The sequence below is a fragment of the Spea bombifrons genome, chromosome 11 (genome assembly GCF_027358695.1).
Source record: "Spea bombifrons isolate aSpeBom1 chromosome 11, aSpeBom1.2.pri, whole genome shotgun sequence".
Lineage (NCBI taxonomy): Eukaryota > Metazoa > Chordata > Amphibia > Anura > Pelobatidae > Spea > Spea bombifrons.
In genome coordinates, this window is record NC_071097.1 from 18,423,834 (window position 1) to 18,450,608 (window position 26,775).

At 36.8% G+C, this 26,775-nt stretch overlaps 1 protein-coding gene across 1 annotated transcript; it reads right to left on the bottom strand.

The window, feature by feature from the left end:
• Nucleotides 1-64: 64 nt before the first annotated feature.
• PKD2L1 (polycystin 2 like 1, transient receptor potential cation channel) lies at nt 65-21,251 on the bottom strand. The gene is made up of 15 exons (XM_053451057.1): nt 20,888-21,251; nt 15,723-15,836; nt 11,422-11,549; nt 9,472-9,725; nt 8,953-9,177; nt 7,825-8,053; nt 7,553-7,723; nt 6,577-6,758; nt 5,458-5,578; nt 4,917-5,015; nt 4,416-4,537; nt 2,837-2,954; nt 2,235-2,371; nt 1,366-1,513; nt 65-365 (listed from the first exon to the last, which is right to left on the bottom strand). The coding sequence occupies exons 1-15, from the start codon at nt 21,165-21,167 to the stop codon at nt 198-200; spliced, it is 2,496 nt and encodes an 831-aa protein (XP_053307032.1). The 5' UTR covers nt 21,168-21,251; the 3' UTR covers nt 65-197.
• Nucleotides 21,252-26,775: the final 5,524 nt, after the last annotated feature.

Here is a 26,775-nt window from a genome sequence, read left to right on the forward strand (position 1 = left end):
GATAGAAAATTCAGTGGCTTTTTTTTTTTTTTTAAATCACTTTTTGTAAAAACGCTGGAATGCCTTTTTTTTCTGGGGATCTCACTAGCTGGTACCTAAGTTTAACTACTACATTGTGACTTTACTTAAAATGACATTCTTTAAGCATTTTGAAGGTGAGAGAGTTGTAAATTATACACGTTAAGACAGTAAGCGTTTTAGTTCTGAGAGAAATGTAATGAATTGTCTGCACTAGTTGTATTTGGGTAGAGGGCATTGCTGTTCCTAAAAGATGGGTCTGTAACGTTTCTTGGCTTGTACTCTGACTCCCAGCCTTCTTTCTCTGGTTTCACGATTGGAACCAGATTGCGATGCAGAATTTCTTCCTTTGGAAAAACAAAATACAGGGATCAACAGGTTAACGATATAAAGAAAACTTTATTCTTCCCAATTGGTTTGAGTGTAATTCTTCCCTGCATGAATAATACCCTTTCATACTCGGGACAAAAAAAAAGTTATCACTCTTGTCTGTATGGAGAAGTTACAATAGTCTCGTTTAATTTGGCCTCTAAGCAGCACCCAAGTTCATGGACGCCATCCAACCATGTCTTTATGTACTTCGCTTTGTGCACTATATGGACAAAAATATTGGGACGTACCTCTTATTGGGTATTGGAATATTGGGTTTGGGTTAGCCCCCTTACTTCCAGTGAAGGGAAATGTTAATGCTTTAGCATTTTGGATACTGTTTCCAACTTTGTGGGGACAGTTTGGGAAAGACATTTTTCTATTCCAACATGACTGCTCCAGTACACAAAGCAAGGTCCACAATGACGAGTTAGGACGAGTTTGGTGTGGAAAACTTGACTGGGCCACACAAAGCCCTGACCTCAACCTGGCCAACACCTTTGGGATGGACTGGAATGGAGATTGCAAATAGGGGGACCAACTACACATTAGTGCCTATGTATTTAGAATGCAATCTGTTGGTGTAATGGTCAGGTGTCAGTACTTTTGTCAATATAGCGTGTGTATGTGTGTATATGTATATGTATATGTGTGTGTATATATGTATGTGTGTGTGTATATATATATATAATATAGTGCGTGTGTGTATGTATATGTATGTATGTATGTATATATATATATGTATATATATATATATATATATATATATATATATATATATATGTATATATATATATATATATATACATGTGTGTATGTATATGGGACCTTCACCAAGTCAATACATTTTATAAAAAGAAGACCTGCTGAGTGCATCAACTTTATTTGCTGTGTGTGTAATATATAATATATATATTGTACACATACTAAATGCTTGTCCTTGAGGTGTTTGTATAAAGACAACATTCTGTTGCTTACATTTACAATATTGTTCTGTCTATTATCCACAAGATTTGTCTGTTTTGTTTTGTTCGTTTCCATGGTCTCTAACTTCAGTTCCACAGATTCAATTTTTCTCATGATTCCTCCAATGGACAGTTCCAGTTGCTGAAGACGCTTTAGAAATCTGAAAGACAATCATGGATGAGCATTGATTTAACTGCGATTATTAAATGTGAGAATATTAAATTGGAGAATATTGGGAAATTATCTTAAAAGCTCAACTCATACTACATTTTTATTATTATTGTCACATTAAAACCCCTCCTGGGTGCTTTGATACCTTGCAGTTACTCCTCTCTTCTTCATTCTAAATCTCCATAGAGGTTCTTGATGCTACCTTTTTGTTTTTTCGTTTTAATTTACTGACATGTTTTACTTCCAGTAATCCCATTTCTCCTGTACTCCATCTAAATTGTCCAGACCATTTAAAAAAAGAAATGCCATTCTAAAGCAGAAAACCTTAGTTTATTGTGTAGTGCAACGCAGTGTATGTCCTATGTTAAGCAACACTGATTAATGATCACTGGAGCCCGGTCACTTCCCAACTGTGACATCCAAAATCAAGTGTCCGTTATGAAAAAATAAATAAAACATGCCTCATCTTCCTTATTAACTGCTTAAGAAAAAATGCCTGGAAAGTATTTATTCCTTTCTGAACCAGCTCCTTGGTTTTTCCAGTCGGTATCCGGAAGACTATGTACCCCCTAATGTTAACCTCACGTTTCATTGTTATAGTTATTTTCTCAACTAGCTCGTTCACATATCACACCTATATGCGTCTGACTATTTTAGTTCGAAAGTCTATTTTCTCAGAACTGTAGATATTTATTTCTAAAGATACATACATTGTAAATTCTTCTTGTGAGACCCAACTGGCTTTAGCAGAGACCTTATCCTTGAATTTGGCTAAATTCACCCCATCTTCTAAACTCTTGTTCCCGAATGACCTTCCCAGATTCTCAATTTCGGCATTCAGAGCCATCTGTACATTTAGAACACGATAAAGAAGATGTGTTATTTTATTACAATATACAATTGAAAATAAACTTCACTTTTTAAGGCTGTTTTGAAATGTAAAAATACGTCTATAAAGTTTTGATTACAACAGGAAAAAGTTAATGCTTGGATGTCTTGTGTGTATATAATATATATATAATATATCTGCACCGGGAATATATAATATATCTGCACTGGGAATCCATATAGTTTATAATATATATATATATATATATATATATATATATATTATATTATAAACTGTATGGATTCCCGGTGCAGATCCTTTATATTTCTTCCTCAATTGTGGTGAAATGCTAGTAGGTTAACGTTGAATAAGAATAGTTGTTTTGCACGTGGATTGTCTGTGGGCTCCTAATATTTGTACTCTTTTTATAAGCTACTATGTTAAAACTAATCTGCAAAACTGTTAGCGCTATTATAACCATACCCGTCTTTCCTCCAAAATATTTCTCATTCTATTTTGTTCTTCTTCGTCAAGAATCCGATTTCCATCCTGGTCAAATCTGGAAAAGGCTGCAGTGATTTCATGGTCTTCATGGCCCATTCTAAAAACAAAAACCACACAAACAATGGATTCGTGTTTCTAGATCTACAAAAAGTGTGGTCTGTTCTGTGTGTGGTTATTCTTGTGTTTCAATGTGATGAGTTACCTTTTAATTTGTTATGCATAGCACACAATCACATTTTATTATTTAATTGAAAGATGGTTGAATTCTGAAGCTATTGTTTCTCCAGTAAACACTTTGGGTTAGGACTGGCTTTGTGAAGCATCGCTCCAGCGCAGTTGTGATTTATGGTCTTTTGAAGTACATTAAAGGTGGAAAAAGTTCTGACATGATTTATCCTTGTCTCATTCTTTAACATCACTAGAACCTGGCATTTTAACAGGGGGTGTAGATTTTTTTATATCCACTGTAGTTGGTAACCCCTTTGCAGCTATAACATCTTCCGTTCTTTTGGGAAGGCTTTCCACAGGATTTTGGAGTGTTTCTGGGGGAATTTTGCACATTCATCCAGTAGAGCATTTGTGATGTTGGACGAGGAGGCCTGGCTCGCAATCTCTGTTCCAGTTTACCCCAAAGGTGTTCGATGGGGCTGAGGTCAGGGCACGGTGTGGACCAATGAAGTTCTTCCACACAAAACTTATTCAACCATGTCTTTATGGACCTTACTTTGTATGCTGGGGCAGAGTCATGCTGGAATAGAAAAGGGCCTTCTCCAACTTGTTCCCACAAAGCTGGAAACATAGCATTTCCCCAAATGTCCCCTTCAGCATGGAACTGGACCTTCAAATGGGATTGGGTTCTATGGTCAGATGAAACCAGAGGTGTGTTTGGTGCACACTGAGAGGTAGCCATATGGAAAACTAGCTCATGCCCACAGTTAAATATGATGGTGGCTTTTTAATGCTTGGGACTGTTTTTTTTCTGCCAGTGGACCTGGACTTTTTGTTAGGATACATGGCATCATGGATTCTAACACATACAAACAGATTAAATGAACACCTGGCTGCCTCTACCAAAAAGCTTAAAATGGGCTGTGGTTGGATCTTCCAGCAGGACAATGATCCAAAACATCATAATGAACACAAAAATGGTTTACTGACCACACAATCAAGGTCTACCATGGCTGTCCTGGTCCCCTGACTTGAGACCCATAGACAACCTGTGGGGTGAACTGAAGAAAGAGGAGAGTCCACAAAGTAACTAAAGTGACTAAAAGGGTTCCATTAATTGTGCTACCCATATATTAACTTGTTTTGGGGGGATAAACCTGGGTTGTGATTGCAATTGTTCAAAATAGTTTGGAAAGGGCCCTTCTGACCTGGATCGGTGGATTAGGAAGGGCCCTTTCTAAACTATTTTGAACCGGTACGAGGAGACAAGAAGAAGGGGTTTGCACTGACCACCCCCTAGAGGCATGGGACCCTGCAGCCCCTGTAGTTACACCAGTGACTTTGGAGTAAATTGGGCTGAAATGTTGACAACCAAATCACAATACTTAACTCTTTTAAACTGTTCTTAAACTCTTCAAATTCAAGTTCCTTTGTGCCATTTTGTAGAGCTTTCTGAACATCCGATATGCGCTCTTTCTTCAGTTTCAGTTTCATTAATGTCTTCCTGTAGCCCTACGAATGTAAGACCTTGTGTTTAGTAAATGATTATTACTTTACATTTTAGTTATAGACCATCTGCGGATTTCATGGAGCAATTACAATAATGGACAGTGAAAATGAACAATAACATTAAAATTGACAATATACAAAATTGACAATAATAAAAGGAGAAGATGGCGCTGTTTTCGTGAGCTTTGCAGACTATTATTGGATAAACAAAAAAGTGGTTCAGAACTGGTAGAATAAAAATTAGTAGATTTGGATGAAAAGGTGATGGACAGAACTGATACATTTAGAATTAGCAGATTTGGATGAAAAAAGGATGGACAGTATTTCAATCAGCTTTGGATATATCCTCAGGGTACATATTTACTAAATGTGTAACACATACCTGTTTCAATATATCAGAAAACTGCAACTCATTCTTTTGGTTTGAAAGCTCTTCTTTCACTTCAGAATATGTATCGTTGATGATGGCCAAAAACATATTCTTAATTATAAAAAAGACAAAAACGTAATATTATTGTGCAACTCCACAAATATTCTTGAGTTTCCAGACATATATTAAAAAAATCCATTCACTTCAATTCAATTGTGTATACTCAGCGCTCATGTTCACTACCCAGCCTGCAGTGTACCTTGTATTAGACCGTAGGCTTAGACCCGGCTTTCATGGCATCATACAGACACAAAAAACACTAGACAGGTAGCCCTGTTTAGAAAATATGTGAGATGTGTGGGATTGGCTATCACCCTAGTCTCAAATAAAAGGAGCCACACTGATGTAGTGCCATTTTTGGCCTGTAGATGGTGACAACGTACCATGGCATCAACACCCTCTCCGCGAGAACACAATTACGGTTCTAGGCATTTGGGACACAAACAAAGATCAGCATAGAAAGTGAATATTTAACATTGCTAACAGTACTTACCAATAAGACAAAGAAGACAAAGAAAACATATGTAACAAAATAAATAGGTCCTAATATCCTATTGGCATTGTCAATGGCATCATAATCAAAATCCCCAAGGATAATTCGGAACTGAGTAAATCTAGAAAACAAAAGAAACATCTTAGCTTAAACATCAGATATAGGGTTTTAATTTGTATACCAGTAATCACAAGTAAGTTATTATTATTTATTGTTTATATATATGCCATCATGTTTTGCAGTGCTGTTCAATGGGTAAACAGAACATAACTAGTAGTGAATAACTTAACAATTTGACTTACTGAAGCAAGAGATAAGGAGGGCCCTGCTCAGATGAGTCTACAATCTCAGCATGTCAATGGCACATAGGTCCTCTAGTAGAAATTACATCTGATTACCATCTTATATGCCATTGAGACCCACGCTAAACAAACTGCACCCCCCAGCCTAACTTAATCGTGTATAAGAACCTATCCAAGGCTTACTGGTCTCAGCATTGACCTGAACTTTACAATGTCTTAGACGTTACAAGAGCCTAACTTTATCATGTCTCAAACTGTACCCAATCTCTTTATCATGTCTGACAATCTAAGAGTCTGGCTTTTATGTTATTATTAAATTGGTATTCTCTGCTGGCAGAATCTACCCAAGCCTGATCTTATTATGTTCTTGAGTATGAGTGAGCCTGAATGTATACAAGAATCTGTCCAAACCAAGATTTACTATCTTCATATGTTGTTCACCTTTTCCTCACTTCATATTAATAGTCAGTTTTTTTAAAGTGTGACTCAAACCTCTGTATAAATATCCCTCCAAAGCCTTTTAAGAAAGACTCTTTCATGGGAGGTTTTATTTAGCTCTAGGAAACATAGATATGGGTTTGACATGTGCAGGAGAGTTGTGAACCAGTTTGGACCAAAGTATATATTTAAGACTAATTAAACTGACAATCATTTGTCAAGCTTATGGGTTCCCTGTTGTTTCAGACCCAACCTTTACTTGTAATATTTAAGGCAGACGGCGCAGAGCTAAAGGGCTTCCCAAGGAAAGTCATGCCCCATGCCAACTTTGACCCTATGCTTTGGTATACATTCTACAAATAAAAAGAAAAATACATACATGCATTTTACAAAGGTGCTAAAGTTTTCCACTTGGGTTCCAAAGAGAAGGTATCCTAGTTGTGCATAGGCAAAAAATACAATGAAGAACATGATTGCAAAACCCAAAATATCCTTTGCGCAACGAGCAAGGGTAGAAGAGAGCTGGGTCATTGTCTTATTGAAGCTAATGTATTTGAAGATCTGGAAGAAATAACAGTAAAACATTCTTCATGTATTGATTGTGTATATGTGTATAATTAAATGCTCTTTGATAGAAAAAAAAAGAGCATTACATAAAATTTACGTCATTGAACCCCTTTAATACAATACAACGTAACCATGAGATACCACAATCTACATGATTTGCGTGTTTCATAGTAAGGAACTAGATATATGATATAGTCTAATGACAGGGGAGGGGACACATATGTACACACACTTAAACAAACTAACACTCTCATGCTTACACACATACACATGCTTACTCTAACATAAACTTGCTCATACTCACACCACAAGCACATGCATGCTAACACACAATTACGCATTTATGCTTGCACATTTATTCTTTACACACACACTTATACAAACATTCTCATTCTAAGATTCATACATACATACATACATACATACATACATACATACTCCCCCTCTCTCTCACTCACTTGCTCCTTTTTAGAACCCCCTTACCTCACTGGCAGCCTTCTCTCTGGCACACCGTGTGTGCAGCCCCGCTATTACATAACGCTGTTTTACATGACCCCGCTGCATTCCTGCCTCCCTGTGCTTGTCCAAAATTGTTCACAAAGGGCCAGTCTGACCTGCCACCTGGGCCAGCCCACCCCTGTCTGATGATCATGTTAACTGTGACTCCTTTTTTGACACCTGTTTGCAACCATTTGGGGTAAAACTGAAAATAAATTCATATAAACACGCTCAAAAGTCTTACAAATAATATTCATTATATTTTAGCTTGGCACATGTTGAACACTTACCTTAATCCATGCGAAGAAGAGATTCACGGCATTCATGTTGTTGTATTGCGTCTGCCAAAAAGCCAAGAATTCAAAATCTGCGTATATGGTAGGCAGTTGTAACAGTGTTCCCATCAGCCTGTTCACCTCTAACGTTCGAAAGATGTGAAATGCAATGGCTACAAGAGAAAGCTAAATATAATTGTATCAATTACTTACAGATGTATAAAAACCTTCATTTCCAGATATGAATGCTGTACAATTATTTAGAGGCACGTGGAATGTATCCTTACCAGTATAACCACGACGTCGAGTATGTTCCAAATACTGGTAAAATATCTGAATTTATGAATCCTTAATTCCAGCATCTCTTCCACCACATAGTAAAAGATAAACACACAGAAGATAATTTCACACGCGATGATGAAATAGTCCCATCCGCAGACATATCGAATAAGCTTAACGGTGCGAATCTGCCAGGACGGTATTGCTCCACCAGTTGCAGGGAATTCTACTACAAGCCTGAAAAAAACACATAATAAGTTTACTAAAGTCAAAAAAAAGCATTGCAGAAGTTCACAAAATATATTTTGGTTACATTAAAATGAAACTGTGTATATTTGTTATCATTGATATCTATCTGCTTATAGATACTCTACCGTTTAACGCTTTAGAGTCACTTAGCTGTTTTATTGGAAAACCAGGATATTTCTAGCTGTGTAACACTATTGCAAAATGTTTTTCCAATAATCAGTCTCTTAAACTTAAACTTGGATTAGCGAACACAATGTGCCATTAGAACACAGGCGTCATGGTTGTTGATAAAAAAGCTTCTGTACACCTATGAAGATATGCCATAAAAAGTCAGCCGATTCCCGCTACAATAATCATTTACGACGTAAACAATGTCTGCATTTTAATTCTGATCCATTTGGTGTTATTTTAATGAGCCCATTTTCTAGGTGACCCCAAACTTTTGAACGGTACTGTATGTGGGTACTGTGAAATTCTGGTGAGCAGTTGTGTTGATGGGGAGATGCTTGGGAGCAGGTGAAAGGTCACAACTGATGGTCCTTGAAAGTCCTTGCTTCCATGATATTTGTTATTATCTAATTGCTAACTTAATTTGAGGTTCCATTTATTTTTAATTTTTTTTTGTTGCAAGGCCTTAGTGTACTAATACCTTAATTAGGAAGACCGTATGCCTAGATGTAGAATCCATGAGGGTTTAAATGTTGCCATTAATAAATAATGGTTCTTCTTATATAATATATAGGTGGCTTATTCGCACAGTGTCTTACAGGACACACCGCTAGCCTATTCACCTTGTTAATCTTTATTGGACTAGAGTATTTAATTTAGCTTGCAATTCGGCATTAAGGTTAATACGTTTGTGTAAAAAAAGTAAGTAAGCCACTTACCTTAAAACACAGAATAAGTTGATGTTGGCATTATAAACTGAGAAGTCAACAAAGACCGCACGTGTTCCTCTATTCAACCAGAGGTTACTTTTCAATATCTGTAGCTCCCTTAAACTGTCATTTTTGGTACGTTCCAGATCTATATAATATCCTCCTCCACTATAAGTCGCTATTTTTCCCCAGTGAGATGATCCTCCGAGTTCGTCCTCCGTGAAGTAGTTCCAACTGGTAAAGAAGAAAAAAGGTGAAAGCAGGAATTATGTCAAGAGGAAAACTAATTTACCAAATCTTCTGCAATCCCACACAAACTTTTATTGATTGAACAAATACCCAATTATAATTACTGACGATGTATTTTCAGCTAACCCCACACACTCGTGAGGGCTATAATTTAACAGCAGGAGAGCTACCATCTGTCCATATGAAGCTTATATTAAATAGTGCAAATAAGTGAAACATGCCACTAAAAACACTATGCGGTTCTTCTATTCCAGTGGAAGAAGAAAGTACAGTACTTACGCAGTCCCGTTAAAAAGTCCAAACGGGCTTTTGTCCTCTTTGTCTTTGGAGTATACATCATAGCATCCGGTAATATCTTCTTGGAAGTCTTTATGTACAACGCACGAGTTGTTCTCTACCTTTAGCTGACGCAGACGTGGAACCCCAAGCAAAAGATTCTCATAGTAGATAAAAGAATTGGGGCTGTTGTCTAAAGATGCGTTGTTGTACCACTTGGTCCAATAAAGACCCCCAAGTAACGGACCCTGTGAATACTAGAAAGCATGGGATTAGTATAATACGCTTTAAAGCGCGATCTCTATTATGTACAAAACTGAAAATGCTACAAAACAGAATGGTCTATTTTTATAATCTAGATCAATGATCTGTAACCTTTGTCAGGACAAATACTATTTTAGTGTAATGTTTAGTCTTTTATGATTATTGCTTTGGTCTATATAGTTGGATTTTCCTGATATATGTTTGTAAAATGGTATTTATGGTCCAGCCGTTTTCCTCTTTTATTATGTTACTATACTTTCTACGTGTTCTTTGTAATAAAATTGCTTGCAAGTACTATGTTAACTGAGAATACGTATATTACTCAGATCCATATTTTTATGACATTTTACAGACAAGGTCACTGTTTTATTTTTCTGACGGCCATGTCCTTTTTGTAGATAAAACAGAGAGTTTACAGAATTTATTTTTAAACAGTTACATGACTTTATATTAAAAAAAGCCACAAATATCAGACGAAAAACAAATGTCTCCAGTATAAACAACTAACTTATGGATGCTATGCTGTATGAACAGGACAGTCAAAAGAGTTCACACCAGGCAACAGGTCTCCTACGGCAGCACCGCCATTATTATTTATTGTTTTATATAGCGCCATCATATTCTGTAGCGCTGTACAATGGTCGCATATGTGTGGACTGGGGACCAATACACCCTCACTTTTCTATTGAATATATATTTCAGATTATTTCCCCAAACATTGAAAGTACCCATGAATGTTTTAGGAACATGTGGAAGTTTCCCTTTATCAGCTGCTGGACATGTGTGCCACATAGATCACTGCAGCCCATATGGCCCAGGGTCTTAGGGGCCCCTAGGACTTTTGGTGCACAAAGGTTGGTGTGCTGGGGGGCATCTTTTCTGCATTATGCCACCGTGTCCTGTTTATCCCCCCTGAGTCTTTTCCTGCTGTAACAAGGAATCGCTTAAATGTAGCTTAGTATTCCAAGTTCAAATACCCTCTATTTCTCCGAAATCATATAGTTACCAGAAATGATTGTGTCAACAAAACTGGATACATGATATTCTTTTTTTCCTTTTTAATTGTGTTTCTGCTGCATTGCAGTCTTGAAGCTATTTTGTGTAATGTCGCAGAGGAGACTGCAGTAAATACATCTACAGGCTGTTAAAAGGCTGTCTTGGAGGCAGAGTAAAGCTTTGTGACAAGTGCTAGGGAGATGACAATTTGTCAACATGTGATGTCTATGTATATAACGTCAAATACAACAACAAAAAAATTAAACAAGGCTTCTGGCTCCAAAAATTGTAATCAACCCCAGCCCTTTCTAAGCCGTATGCAGAGTACAGAACAAACACACGATTAAAAGCTGCTTCTTAGCCATGAGTCTGGATGTGGCAAGAAATGTGTACTTTAGATAAAGTCTGGATAATTGTGAATTCAATATAAGTGAAAATCCTGAGCAAGATCCTTTACAAATCCATCAGAAGTCAACTTATTTTACAGACAACAACATCACTATCCTACAATGTTAGTAAATTCATAGCAGCCATGCCGGCAACTGCTGCAGAAAGCACTTTAATTCATTAGATGGTTTCCTTCCTCTAACTGGTTCGGAACATCAGTATTGTTGAATGGTGTTGAAAGTCATGTATTAGCTCCAGGATAACTTTGGATGACTAGGTCTTTGATTGCTTTGTATTTATACTCACCGACCAAAAGTCGGCCATGCTGCTGATAGTTTTGAACGTAACCCCGTTGTCTGCTGGTGTGTCCAGGAACAGTTTGGACATGACGTTAGTGTAGTAGTAGGTATTGGAGCTTGTCATTCCATAAGTCACTAGGAATACAATATGTTGTAAACCAGAATTAGCAGCTTTAGTATTTAGTATACATTGGATCTGCCAATATATAATCAACAGATCATTTTCTTTTATTCATCATCAATAAATAATAAAAGTAGGACAATAAACAAGGCAATATCAAAGATTATAACCGTCAATCACAACAGATCATAATTGTAAAGCTTTCTTTTCATTTGTTTTGTGTATATAACAACCAGAATGTGTTTTGAGAATTTTCTGAAAGAAAACCAAGCAAAATGATTCAGTCAAGTTTTTGCTTAAGGCCAGGGCTGATTTTAGTGCCAGGTGAGTCAGGTAGCTGCCTGGGATGCCTGGGCCATCGTGGCACCAAAAGCCACCCACAAAAAATGCTATATAGCACCTGGAATTTAGACATGGTGTATGAAGCAATAGAACGGGATTCTTACTCGGAATTATGTTTGGTCAAGGACTGGCCCTGCTTAAGACAAGGGAAACTGGCTGGGTTTGTTTTGTTCCCCTATCTGTGAAAATGATAAATGGGAGCTGAGAGGTAGAGAGGGATGAAGAAAGTGTTCTTACATTGAAAGAAGAAAGGGGGAAGGAGACTAAGGTTATTGAGGATGAGGAAGTTCTTAGATGGAAAAAATAGGTCCCCACTAGAGACTTAAAATAAAAAAGGCCTACCATTAGGCAAATATGCAGGATATATCTCCAATATAAGTAATTTTACTAAAATCTCCGAGGTTACAAAACAGGGTAAACAACAAGTTCTATAACTATTACTCTTGAAATACATCATTGCTAAATTGTGACTATGCATTTCTAATAAGCTCATTTGCTATAGCTGCATTGTACTTAAGATTAATCACATTATTTCACACAAAAATCACGTAAGGGACCATTAAAGATATCTGCCTAATCTCACATTAAAATGCGATTAAACATTATTTATGGAAGATTATACAATTATGATGTAATTATAGTAATAATGATGTGATATTTACTACAGATATCCATCCAATATGTTAAAATGCATCACCGCTACCTTGAGTGCAGCATTTATTCCTTCACTTTTTCTTTTACAAAACGAGGAACGCTCCTGAATTCCCAATTCATTCATCCTTACCCGCAAGGTTCAGAGTTTAACCCTGTGACCTGTCTAGCACAACCTATACTCCCTATGCAGCATATGTTACTGGATGCACACAAAAAAATGTTTCAGCTTCTCAGGATAAAAAAAATAGGACTTCATGATAATGAAATTCAGTTTCATAAATAGAAAATGTAATCCATCGGGCAGAACTTTAAACATTTTTGTTCCTGGAATTCACAACAGCTTAATTGTCAAAAAAGTTCTTAAGAGCAGCATCACATGGCTTTCAATTAACAACATCTTAATCCACACACTGATCAAATGTCAGGTAAAAGTTATAATTCAAAGAAGAACTATGGGAAGAGTACCAAGCAGTTCTCTGAGTGAATAAGAAAAAGGAGAACAAAACAATACCTCTAAGATTGACAACTCCTAACCTTAAATAACTAAAGAATATCAAATATGGGCAAAACCTGTATAGCCACACAACTACTGATGAACAGCCACCCCATAGCATCTCATCTTCCCGCCCTTGCTGATGCTTTACCATCCTTTTTTTAATAATTTTAATATTACTTAAAAGTACAGAACAGACTAGGAGTATTCTTGAATACTTTGGTACCGGATAAGGTACATGCATTTCAATGGTTCCAGAGAATTTAAATCTGTACCCTGTTTAAAATATTTATCTACTCGGTCAGAGAGGTAGAGAGGATTTTGGGGTAACAAAAAGAGGCATTTAATAGGTTAGGTTAGGAATATCAGGGGGTAGCCCAATATAATACAGAAAGGATGAACAGAAGGGGTGACCTTTTCTAGGGGCAATAGGGTGGTGCACTTGTAGTCATGAGCAAGCTTGGGCTACCTTGCCAGGGATTATCAAGCTTGCTGATGGCAGCAAGAATATCACCCCAATTAGCCCTTAAGAAGATAATTGCAGATCAGAAATAGGATAGAGTTTGGAAAAGGAACGACCACTCCAAGCAGTGAAAATAATTAAATACATTGGCAAATGCATTTGGGAATCACTCAACCTAGGCGATTTGTTGGGTGTAAGGTCCTTTGATCTGCAGATTTGATTATTTTTCTTTCAAAATTTTATGCAGACAGCCAGATAAAACATGTAAGGCTGCTGGTGTCATCATCATGCATGTGGTTCCCTTAACAGCTGGGTCTAGGAGAAGGAAAGAGGCGCCTTGTTAAGAAACATAAATTGAGCGCTTTGGGAGCTAGAATTACAAACAAAATAGCCAGTATTACTGAGACCGGGAACATTTTCTCTGTTTAGGACAAAGGTGTGCAGTAATATGTGTTTTAGCATAATATTCAGGCAATAATAATAATGGCCAGCCAATCTAGAATTAATCTTTAAAAATGGCAAATTTAGAGGACAAATTTAATAGGCAGTAAAAGTTGGACATCAAAATGTTTATATTATGCTAGCAAATTTGTATTTAAGCTGGATAATGTCATGACCACTAAACCAGTCAACATATTCTTCTATTATGAAAATAATACTTGTCATATGTGTAATTTCACTGGATATTCAAGCAGTATAAACCTTAACATTCTTAAAACCATCTTCTTGTGAACTTCTCATCATCTGTGTCTTACAATATATCCATCTGTCTCCAACAGTCAAAATAAATTTATAATGCCATCTAAACGCTCAATGGCCCATGGTTTTCAAAATAAAACGGCGTTTCAGCCCCATTAGCCACCCCCTGTCCAGCAGCACCTGTGGATTCAATGTTGGAGCTGCCATCTTTTTAATGTTTAGTGGCAAAGTTGATATAACTGATAAACATATTGCATAATGTCAAGTCAGCCGCTCACGAGGAGTTAAACAGGTGCTTGGTCTGTACAATAGAGCAAAAACATGTAAGCACATTTATTCAATAATGCTTGCTTTAAAATGTTTGTACAATACACAGCATTGTAAATTCATAAAGGAACCATGTAATTCTATCCCTAGAAAATCCGTCTTTTTGGTACAGCAAGTATTTTACCTCTGTAAATGGTCAGCTTTTCAAAAGTGCTTTTGTGATATTACACTATTAGGAACATTTACGAAAACTTAATGTTATACAAAACAGAATTTTCTTTTGAGTGTTCAGGAACTTTGCATGACAGGACAGAATGCAGTCATGGTCATACTATAAAGCCCTTTTTCTTAATCCCGGTTCTTCTGTTTCCGTGAATAATTGAGTGGTTTGGCCTTGTTTCCATGTCAGAGGTATGACTTTTTGGCTGCAAATCTTTCATAAAGACCAATTCTGAGCAGACTTCTCTGGACAGTGGATGGTGTACCAGGGTCCCACTGTTTTCTGCCAATGCTGAACTGATGGCACTGCTGGCCATCGTCCGATTGTGAGAAGAAGTAAGCATGATGTGTCTTTCATCTGCTGCACTAAGCTTCCTTGGCTGACCACTACGTCTACTGTCCTCAATATTGCTGGTTTCTTTCTGCTTCTTCAAAAGAGCTTTGACATCCGGAAACTCTGTCTGAATTAAAACGTCTGCCTGGGAGAGACCTTGCTGATGCAGTATGACTACCTTGTTGCTGTGCTCAGCCTAGCCATCGTGTATGACTTTTGACCTTGTTAGTGAGTTTGGTTGCCCCTCACTCAGTTTTATTCCTCCTACACAGCTGTTTCTGTTCCAGGATTGTGTTTTAACCTACATATTAAGTTGATGATCATTAGCACTTGCTAGTATAATTCAAATACCTATCGATATGCCCACAAAATCCCTAAATTTGTGCAAACGTACCTAGAAGAATTTAAAAAATTCCTAATGCCTAAAACTTTCACAATACTGTTTTAACGTTAGTTTTTCAGAAAATATAGGGTAATTGTGAGCATCTTTTAAAAAGTGTAATATGCAATGATAATAAGTATAAAATAAATTAGATTATTTGTTGATTACGTTTTATATTTAATCTCACATCGGAGGAGTATAATGACCAGTGGTTTGCTAATTAACCCTGGGAACTGACATCACAACTTAATCTGCCATAACAATTATAGCTTTACTCCAAATTCATCTTGCACCGTATTGAAAATATTATTCAAAAGTCATCATGCAGACTTACAGAGACAGATGTCCACTAAGAAGACTATATAAACCATAAGCTCTCGCAGTGTTGTCTTGACGTAAAGCTCTCTGTTTTCGGCTGTATCCTCTGTTAATGTTGTTCCCCAAAGGCCTAGAATAGGAAAGACATGGGAATTAGAATTTTATTTGTAAAACATTCTACTAAAAAATGTTTTATTGATGTTCTCTCTCTTTATATGTTTTTCTCATGTTATTGTATCTTAGCTGTCCCATTACTTTTGTCCAAATAGATATATATAAATATATCTTTTATTTCTCTTGCTCAAGGATTTGTTTAAATAACTTAAAGCTTAAAAAGAATAGCTGTCTATGTTATTCCACACTCTTGGTATAATATAGATGCACTGATAGTTCGTAGTATTGATCAATTTCTTTCAGTGGCGAATATATATTTGGATTTTGGTACCTAAATTTAGACAACTTTCTGTTTTATAAGATCTATAATGATGCCTCCCTGGATGGTTTTCTGTACATCTGGACTCATGTAGATCCTGAACAGTCAGCTGTGGATACTGTAATTGGATACAATTTTATATATATAAAATAGGTTATATGCCGCTATAGCACTATCCAAACATGGAATATTTACTTAATTAATTCATTTTTTAAATTATCATTGTTTTTGTTGCCAAATCAGCCTGAAGGTCATTAAACTCATGAACATTTGTGGCTGATATCATTAAAAGGAACATAGATCTAAATTTAGGTATTCTAAGTTCATCATAATACAATTACAAGAAAAAACTGAACCCTTTGAAATCACCAGCATTTATGTATACATTTGTTACAAAATATGGTCTGATCTTCTTCTACAATAATGAACAAACACAATCTATTTTAACTAATAACACACAACAAATAATAATCTTTCATGTCTTTATTGAACACATCGATCAAAAAATCACATTGCTGGTGAAAAATTAAGTGAACCCTTGGATTTAATAACTGGTCGAACCTCGTTTGGCAGCAGTAAACAAGTGCCTTTGGTAGCTGAGGATCCAACCTGTACAATGTTCAGAAGGGATTTTAAACCAACAGAACTGCTTAAGCTCAACCATATTCTTGGATGTCTGTTGTAAATGACTCTCTTGAGGTAATTCCACGCCATCTCTAATGGATTAAGGTCTGGGCTCTGGACCACTCAAAAAGATAAACTATTTTCTTGTGAATAGCAAACTCAAAACGAGTGGTTTTTTTATAGCTCAAAACTATAAAAAAATGAAATAAAAAAGCTCTAAGACACACCTCCAAACCTATTTCGTTGTTCAGACTCCTGGTTTCCTAACCCCTGACTCCAATTAGCTTTAGTTGAAATCATTAGTCTATGAATTCAATATGAATCAGAACAATACAATAATGTGTGTTACTAGTTAAAAGTTTGTTCATTATTTGTATGTAAGGCACATTCAACATTATATTTTCAAGGGACAATTATATATAATTATAATGAAGGCTTGTACCTGCCTTTAGCCATACCCAGGGCAGTATCACTTAATCTCTCCTACTGGCCCTTTGAGAAACATCAGGAAATATCTCATGGGTGTTTGGCTTCTTTACTGTACTCTTTTTTTGTTCTGTTTTGGGCTGGTGTGGATGTTTTTTACACTATTGCCGGTGTCCTGTAAATGTATTGTTGCCCTGGTTTGAATTATTCTGGTAACAATACAGCTGGGTGTTATCCTATCCTGATATTTAGTATGGCACGTCTCTGTTGACTACTGCACAGCATAATGCAATGAGCTCTTGACGAGCCTGCATAGGTGTGGCTGCCCTATCGCATCCAAATGCTCTTATTCTCTTTATGTACGAAGGCATCATTTCCTTTCAGACACAAAAGCTTTTATTTCTTTTTCAGGGACAAAACCATGTGGCTTTACTGTATAAACAAACATCACTCTCTATTCTGCCACTATTATTTACTTAAGAACCTATGCAAAGATTATGAAGCTATTTTTACAGTTGTCTCCTCTTTACCTTCCTCGTGGACACACTTTATAGTGCAAATAAGTACAAGATAAAGTAAGTTAGCAGGGGAGGGCTGTCACTTTTTTTGCCAGGGGACAAGTAAAGCCAAGAAGACCTTCGTCCCCCATAACTAACACAAACACTAACACACATTCTTACGCACTAAAAACTCAGTCTTAAACCCACACTTGCTCTTACACCACAGTCTAACACTCTCTCTCACAGACTTCCTCACTCCGTGACCTTCACTAACCTGCCTCTGCAACCAGGCTGACACAATTCAGAGTGGTCCATTTCAGGCCAGCCCTTTTTGATGAATCGGCCAGGGGAGCAATAGACCACCCCCCTTGATTGTTAGTTGAGTTAGTATGCTTCAAAATTGTGGGACGGATTAGTCTGATGGAGATGCTATCTAGAGCTTTCTCTGCTCTTGATTATACCTAGCCATGTCCACCCAATGGCTAACTATGTCCATGGTGCGACTAGCCCACTTTCATCCATAGATAGCCTTGCCCCTCATGAAGCCACTAGAAGAACACTAAATGACTCTTTCATTTTAAAGATTTTTTTGTTCCCCCCCAAAGTTTTAGAATTCTCTGCTAAAGCCATATGCCTGTCAGGACCTGGCCAAGCACGTCGGGTAGGAGCCCAGTTGCAGGGGATACTAGGGGCTCTGTCTGTACCCCTTGATGCATCATGACTGGTAGGTAGGTAGGTAGGTAAGTAGATACAGACAGGCACAGGGGGTACAGAAGGTCTGGCAGGGCACAGGACTGGAAGCCCACTGGCAGGGCAGACAGCTTGGAAGCCCTCAGACAGGGCACATGGCTTGAAAGCCCTCAGGCGGGACACACGGCTTGGAAGCCCTCAGGCAGGGCAGACGGCTTGAAAGCCCTCAGGCGGGACACACGGCTTGGAAGCCCTCAGGCAGGGCACATGGCTTGGACACGGCTGGACAGGAAGAAGAGTCTGGGACACGCCAGGGTCTGGTACACAAAGCTGGATCATGAACGTAGCCAAGGTCATACAAAGGAGATCAGAACAAAGTACACAAAACTTAACCCCTTAATGACAAAGCCCGTACATGTACGGGCTCAAAATGCATTGTTTTCAATGGGTTTAGGGACCGCCCATTGTCCTTAAGGGGTTAAGCTCCAAGAGGGCCCCAAAGCCAAACAATGCAAAGGCCCAGACTGAAGGGCAGAGCAGGTATATGAGGGCAAGGCTAAACTCGTGGCTTGGCAAGTAAGGGAAGGGTCGCCACTAGTGGCTGCAGGTAGACATGAAAATGTTATAATTATCACATAGCCCAGGCTAGCAGGGTGGAACCCTGACAATGCCCTTCTGAGTATTTCGATAAAAAAAAAACCTCATTCCGATAAATTGCTACATATGATCATTTTACATGTACTTTTTATCATTAATAAAAAAAGGAAAGCAACAAAAAGCTTGACATTAAAAGTATTAGCACGACTGTGTTACCAAAGACATGGTTCATACTGTGTGGTGTTTTGGTTTGAAGTTTACTTAGTTTTGAAAAACATTAAATAGAAAAAAATACCAAATGCCTTCTTTAAATAGAAAGTAATAGTGTTCCTTTTGACTATTACAAATTGCACAGCTAATACAGAAATTGCTTAAGAAGGCCAAACACGCTGGTATATGGAACAGCAGCCTGACTTTATGATTAATAACACTGCCTGTGTTTGTTTTCTCACTGTCCACTGTGTAATAACAAGATATTTGCAACAAACTCCACTTTAGATCTGAGTTTCCACAACAAAAAATTTCTATGGAATTCTTGGCTGACTCTCCTATTGTTTTTTCTTCCTTAAAGCCAGAGTTTACCTGTGCTTCCCTAACGCTGTGTGAAGAAAGAAAGATGTCTGTGCTCCAAAGTAGTTGTGTAGAAGATTATTATTATTATTTATTGTTTGATATAGCGCCATCAAATTCCGTAGCGCTTTACAATGGGTGGACAGGACACAACAAGTAGTATGTAACATAGTAATTTGACTTACAGAGACAACAGGTGAGGAGGGCCCTGCTCAAACGAGCTTACAGTCTAGAGATGTGTATAAAGGGAGGTGTTACAAGATGGCACTTTTGGACTTATTTTAATTTAATTGATAAGATACCGGGACTTTTTATTGCTGCACTATGGTGAGGAGAAAGAGGAAACCAAATGATAATCAAAACTGGGAAGCCGCATGCCAGCAAAAGGGCAAACAGTATGGAACCCAAACTCTCTTCAAAATCCATTTAACAAAGCACAGGGTGATACGCTGAGCAGAACTAGTTTTATAAAAAGGCACGATCAACCTCTGAATAAAGTACATTTAAGTGATTACATTGGTCAAACTTATCAACATTGATTAACCACAAGTTAGAATTCAGGTTCCAATTAATAGTGATGTGTTCCTTGGCAGCGCAACTCAAACTGTCCTTGGTGTCCAATGCCTTTTTAAAATAGCTCATGAACAGAAAAAGTTTGAGAGGCTATGTTGTATGATATCACTTTTATGGAATCATGTAAATAATATTATTACGCATGTTGTCATTTATTATGTTTTAATCAAAGCTATGCCTTTTGAGAATGAATCAATATATCCAAATGAAATTGTGAAATAGTGAAAAACACTGGTTAATAGGTTTAAGAGTCATTTTAATACACCATAGACACTATGAATGCACTAAAGGATTTAGGATTCATAATCCAAACACTTGCCTATTCTTGTGCACTGTATAACTTGTGTCATTTCAAGTACACCATTATATATATAATCTTTTATTTATATACCGCCAATAATTTACGCAGCATATATCTATCTATCTATATCTATCTATATATATATATATATATATATATATATATATATATATATATATAGCCTCTGTGCAAATTTAAAATTCTAAATATAATTTTATGCATTACAGATATATGTATATTATAAACTTTAAGGTGTATTTCTTGATATTATCTTAATATTATCAGACCTCTTTACTGGAATATATTAGTACGCTGCTTGCCGATTTGTCAAAACAAACATTTGTTGTTTGTATGTAATAAAAAATCTAAATGTTCAAATGTAAAGTTTTCCAAACAACCTCACGGTTTCCACTTGGCTCACATTTATGGTACAAACATCATATACGAAAGTCCAATATTGTTCTTACCTCTTATGCCTCTGGCAATGTTGACGAAGAACTCTACACATAAATTTGACCTTTTATTTTTTTGTTCCTCTTGATAGGGCGGCGGATCCCCCAAATGATCCATACTGTCATAGGGATTCTCCACGATGGTTTTGGGATTGTAGATTGCTTTTATCTGTGGGGATGGAGAACCATCAAAGGCTGGATTATCCCATGCTTTTTTCCCTAAATTATCCATTTCTTGTTCTTCTTCAGCCTTAAAGCGATTTTCCGTTCGGCTTCTAAGTTTGGCAGGATTCATGTCCTTCTTCTCTGATAATAGATCAGATTCAGCTGGTAAAAATATTCTAGCACCGGAGGAAGTACTTTACCACTTAACACAGAGCGATGTGACGGTGCTGGGAGTGCACAGGTCTTTATATAGTGTCATTCAGACATGTTATATTGTCTCCAGGACAGAGCAGCCAATTGTGGGAGACTGGTTGGCTTTCACTGTTCGTATAGTAATTGCAATGAATGGCATACGCCTCATCGTATTCAGTTACATCATAATATCTGTACAGTTTTGAGTAATTATCAGGCAGTGTTTTGCTCTGCCAACTTCCAGTGACAATGAATGAGCTATCCATTTAAACTGTGATTGCATAATGTGTTAAATTACTAAATATATACACAGAGTATTAAAACAAATTTATATGATTTATGATAATAGGATGTATGAAAGAAGGAGAAAAATGTAATATATAAAATGATTTTTTCACTATTACATAAGCAATATATGGATGAGATGTACTTTCTATGTAGTAACTCATATCTATCTATAAATCTATGCTATGATTTAGAAACGTAGAATTTGACTACAGATAAAAACCCTTTAACCCATCTAGTCTGCCTGTTTAATTCCTGATGTCAAGAATCAAATGTTAATTAGTCGTTTGGTCTCCACTGAATATCTAGCCAAATGCCTATCCTACACATGTTTAAATTCCCTTACTGTATTAACCCCTACCACTTCTTTACCTCTCAGTAAAGTAAAACTTCCATACATTACATCTAATAATACAGACAATCTGAAGCAAGTGTGCTGGGTGTTCCACTAAATACTCTGAGTAAGGAAGCAAATTAGCTGAACGAATATCTGGTAGACAGTAGGTAATTGTACTGTTGCTGGTAATTAAGTTATTAGGGTAGACCGTTCGTCATCGTTGGACCAAACGGGAAGATGCACAGGGCCCAGGGTCCCTTCAGGGAGTCCACAGCTGCCTGCTTAGGGCCACAAAGGATTTAATGTGACAGTAAATACAATCTGGGCAAGAAGTACATTTTATTACTGCAATAGTATTTTTGAATTTTTGAAACATCTTGCTGACAGTGCAGAAACCTCACAAAAGGCACGATAACTCTACTTACTTCTTTAGGTGTTCCATAGGCAGTAGCACAATTTTTGTTCTGAAAAGGTTATTGTAAAATGGAAACTGACATTTTCTGCCATCTTGGAATGTTTAGGAAAAACTGTCTTGCCAAAGTAAAATCTGTGCACACTAGCAAAATGAACACATATATGCGTACATGTCAGCTGTTTGCAAATCACATAATGATATTGAGTGTTGTGTATGCGTGCCAAATGTCAAGGCATACAAATTCAGTTTCAAGTGACATCTACTTGACAATATTGACAAGAATCTAAATGTAGCTAATACCTGATAATGAAACATCCCCATTATTATGTAAATTTCTTGATCATACAAAACCCCAGGTCAAGAGGTTATTCGTCTTACCCTCCACCTTATATTAATGTAAAGTGTTTGCATGAATGTAAAGTATGTACATCATGGGGAGAAAATTGGCTTCTGGGGCAAGGTGTGGTCCTCATGATTTTGAGCATATAAAGCAACTAAGATCATATGCTTTTAGATTCTCTCATATATATCATAAATATTTTTCCATCTAACCATTCTGTCCCCATGTCCTTTCCAAATCTCTTTATTAACCATTTCTCACCATTCTCTTTGTCCATTGTTCTATGTTCTAACTCCTTTCTTCTACTTCACTCACTTAAATTCCATCAATACTCTTACCAATTAATGTCCTGCTCTCCCCTGTATACCCTCGCTCTCAAGCTAAATCCTACATTTCACTCCCGTCTTCTTCTCCCTCTCTACTCTAGCTTGTCCATTTAGTGGTTAAATCTGCCGTTGCTCTAAAGATTTTTCTGCAATTGTATCATATTTACAATTCTTTTTTGAGCATTGGCGGCTAATTAAGTATGTACCGTGGTTCGTTGTTGGTGGTGTTACATCAATTTCTTACAAATAATACATGTGAATTTGAATACGCTATTGCATTTCCGCAACAAAGAAGACTATGACAATAATATAAACATATATTGTCAAAAGGTCACATGAGTAATTGAGGTTTTTAATAAATGAATGTTAATGTATTGTTTTTCAGTAGACGCTCTGACCACACATTAAATGTGCATTATCTGTAGAAAGCTCTGGGCTGTTAAATGCTGTTAGTTTACCCTGGCTCTCGTTTCAGGACTTTGACTCTTACAATGTTACTAATTTTAATTTGATAAAATGTGAGATGTTGTATCACCTTGACGCTGACCTTGAAAACGTCTTCAGCCTCTCTCCGATATTTAAACAAGCAACTAACATTGCGTATTCCCTGAATCCAACAGCACCGGTGGCAGGCTGGCCACAAACATTTTAGCTGTGGTTTTCCTGTTATTGCTTTCCTGTACTAATGTTAAATAAATTTGTTCTTGGCTCCTGCAATTAATTTTATGTCCTCATATGTCAGGCACAGTTTTCATATACTATGCCTTTTCATTTTCCTTCCTGTGGTTTTTGTGTAAATGCATGCCTTCTTTACTCTTCCTTGTGTGTATAAATAGAAGGAGAGGTATGGATTCTGCCAATTGTACCAAAAATGCATTTCCATTTTTGTCAAATGATGGCACGGTTTACACTACTAATGCTTGACGTATTCCATGGTGTGGTCAGCCTTGCGTGTGGCTACTTGGGCAAAGAAAACCAGTTTGATGATACTCAAGGTGAACAGTTCTTAACCCCTTAATGACAAAGTCTGTACATGTACAGGCTCAAAATGCATTGTTTTCAATGGGTTTAGGGACCGCCAATTGTCCTTAAGGGGTTAAGAAGACATTGCTTCCATGGGCAGTTTGAAATGCGGTGATGAGTGCTCCAATTGAGGACAGGACATTTTTAGCGAGGTTTGTCCATGGAGATTTTGTGGATTTGTGATTTATTTATAACATCTTATAGAAAAATAATTTCATAGAAATGTGACCAGCACTATAAAGGTAAAGAGATGAATGATGTCATAGAATGAGGCTAGAAGGATGGGTTTTTTTTAAAACTAACTGCATAGTGACATAGTATTTCAGAATGAAGAAAAGACACAAGTCCATCAAGTTCAACCTTGCTGCTATTCAAGAAGAGGGCAAAAACCCTAATTAAAGACTTTCCTTCTTGATGCCACCAGCAATCTGATATCTCACTGGATCAACAAGCTGTAACTAAGACTGGTTTTATGAACAATTATATCCCTGCATATTTTTTTGTGGTTGCAAAAAAGTCACTAAGCTCATACTTAAAGATATCTATGGAATTTGATAGCACAACATATGTAGGTAAATAATTCCACATCCTTAGTGTCTTATAATCTTATAAATAAACAGGTCATCAGAGAGTGGCTGCTATAGTCTTGTGTGTATTTGTATAATAATATCATATCCCATTTCTTTGCGTCATTTCAAGCTTGATAATGTCCTTCTTCAGAACAGGTGCCTAAACTTGTACTGCATATTCAAGGTCGGGTCTTACCATTGATTATCCTTTTGTGACTCAATACCTCTCTTGATACATCACAATATATTATTGCTAAGTTTACTGTCTACAATTATTCCCAAATCCTTTTTTGTTTAATGATTTCCCTAACACAACCCCATTTAAGGTGTCATTTACACATTTATTTTGCCAAAATGCATAACTTTACATTTATCAACATTTAAACTCACTCTCCACTTGGTTGCCTATTGCTCCAACAAATCTCCTTGCAGGGAAGTAACATGGAGTTCACGCTGTATTACCGTATCTGACACTTTGGGCCACCTGCAGACACTGGAAAATGAATATAAAATATGCTAATATGCTAATATGTGGAAGAGAAACAGTTTCTAAACACAATACAGATTTTACATCTTTTAATTTTGCAATGTAGTACTTTTTAAAGTTGTAAACTTTTGAAATCTCATGAGGTACCTTGGCGAATAACACACTATACAAATGTCTTCCAATAAATCATTGAGCCATTATTTAACTGTTCTAAAAAGTAAGTTCATTTATTGTTCTGCACAAGAAATTACTTTGTAAAAGTTTAAGCAAAAATGTAATTTTTGGAAATTAGTTACAGCACACCACTTTAGACATAAAATATTTTACTTTATTATGTTTTGTATATATTGCTTGTTTTAGTTGAACCTTGAATTCTGCAATAATGATTACATAGTAGATGGTATTAATTTATGTAAGCCTAAGTAAATTTTAGTTTCACAGATTCCTTACTAACATTGTAGTGAATGTTTTCACTAATATTGCATCATACCGTTACACATACTGTCACTAGCTGTCAGCTCTAGTATTCCGAAATTGTGCATTGGCCCACAGAGCTACCAAAGACTGGACTTACTCATACGTGAAACACCAAGAAATAAATACTCCTGGAAAACAGAACTATAGCATCGTTTGTTCAAACTCAAAAACGCAGGCAGAAATATATTTTTCATAAATAAAAAAAATGAAAAATACATAAACATTACAAATGTATTACAAATGAAAGAACACTAACTTGAGATGGAAATCTTGCACAGTGTGTAATAAATTGAAAGCAAATAAATGAGAAAAAAATTATTGTTATTGTATTATACAAACTGGGATCATAATAGGGACCCTACCAAACCAAAGAATGAGTCAATGTTATATAATTGCATTTGCTACATGTGTAGTATTAGGATAGAAACTAAACCATATACTTTCTCAGTCTAAAAATTGTATGTACTGTTGTGAGATCCGATGTATGATCCAAGGCTACTCAAAATAAAATGATACTAGCCAATACACCTGAGTCCAACTCCACTAAACATTTTTCAAACAGGTATAAAAGTAAATACTCAGTTATGTATAAGTGTATAGAAAGTAACATAAAACCTAGTAAAGGCTCAAAAAAGTATGCAAGAGTTTAGGCCCTAGGCTTGTCTTGTCGTCAAAACAAAAATCTAGTAGACCTCTCATTGCCATAATAGTCAAAGCTTATCGGTGTTCTAACGTACTCAATGATTTTGCACCCAAACACTCCTGACCCTTCTTGTTAGGACTGAAAGTGCCTGCCAATGGCAGAGTTGGTATTCTGCATTTAAAGTGTCTGCCAGTCTAACCAACATATTGAATTCGGCAGACAGTGCAGGTTATAGGGTAAACAATATTTTTATTGCAGCAGTTAGCATATATTTTTTGGCCAAACTGGGCTCCAGTGACCGTGGGGGGAAATTGTTTACCCACAGAAATGTGATTGCAGCAAATGCAAACCCGATGGCCACACCTAAAGTTACCGACTACCCTCAACCACGGGTGGACAGGCTTGCTATTGATGGTAGATGTTAACATACTGGGAGACAAGAGTACGTAACGTTCTGACACTTTTAGCCAAGAAATTACATCTATTACTAACAATGGTTTGCAGACAAGGATTCACAAGTAGCATCGGAGGATGTTTCTTCACTATATGGTTAATCTCATCAAATTCCCAACTATAGGTGGTAATGAAAATGGGACATGATTGTTGCCTATTTTTTACTCCTAAATGTACCACTAAGTAGCTTG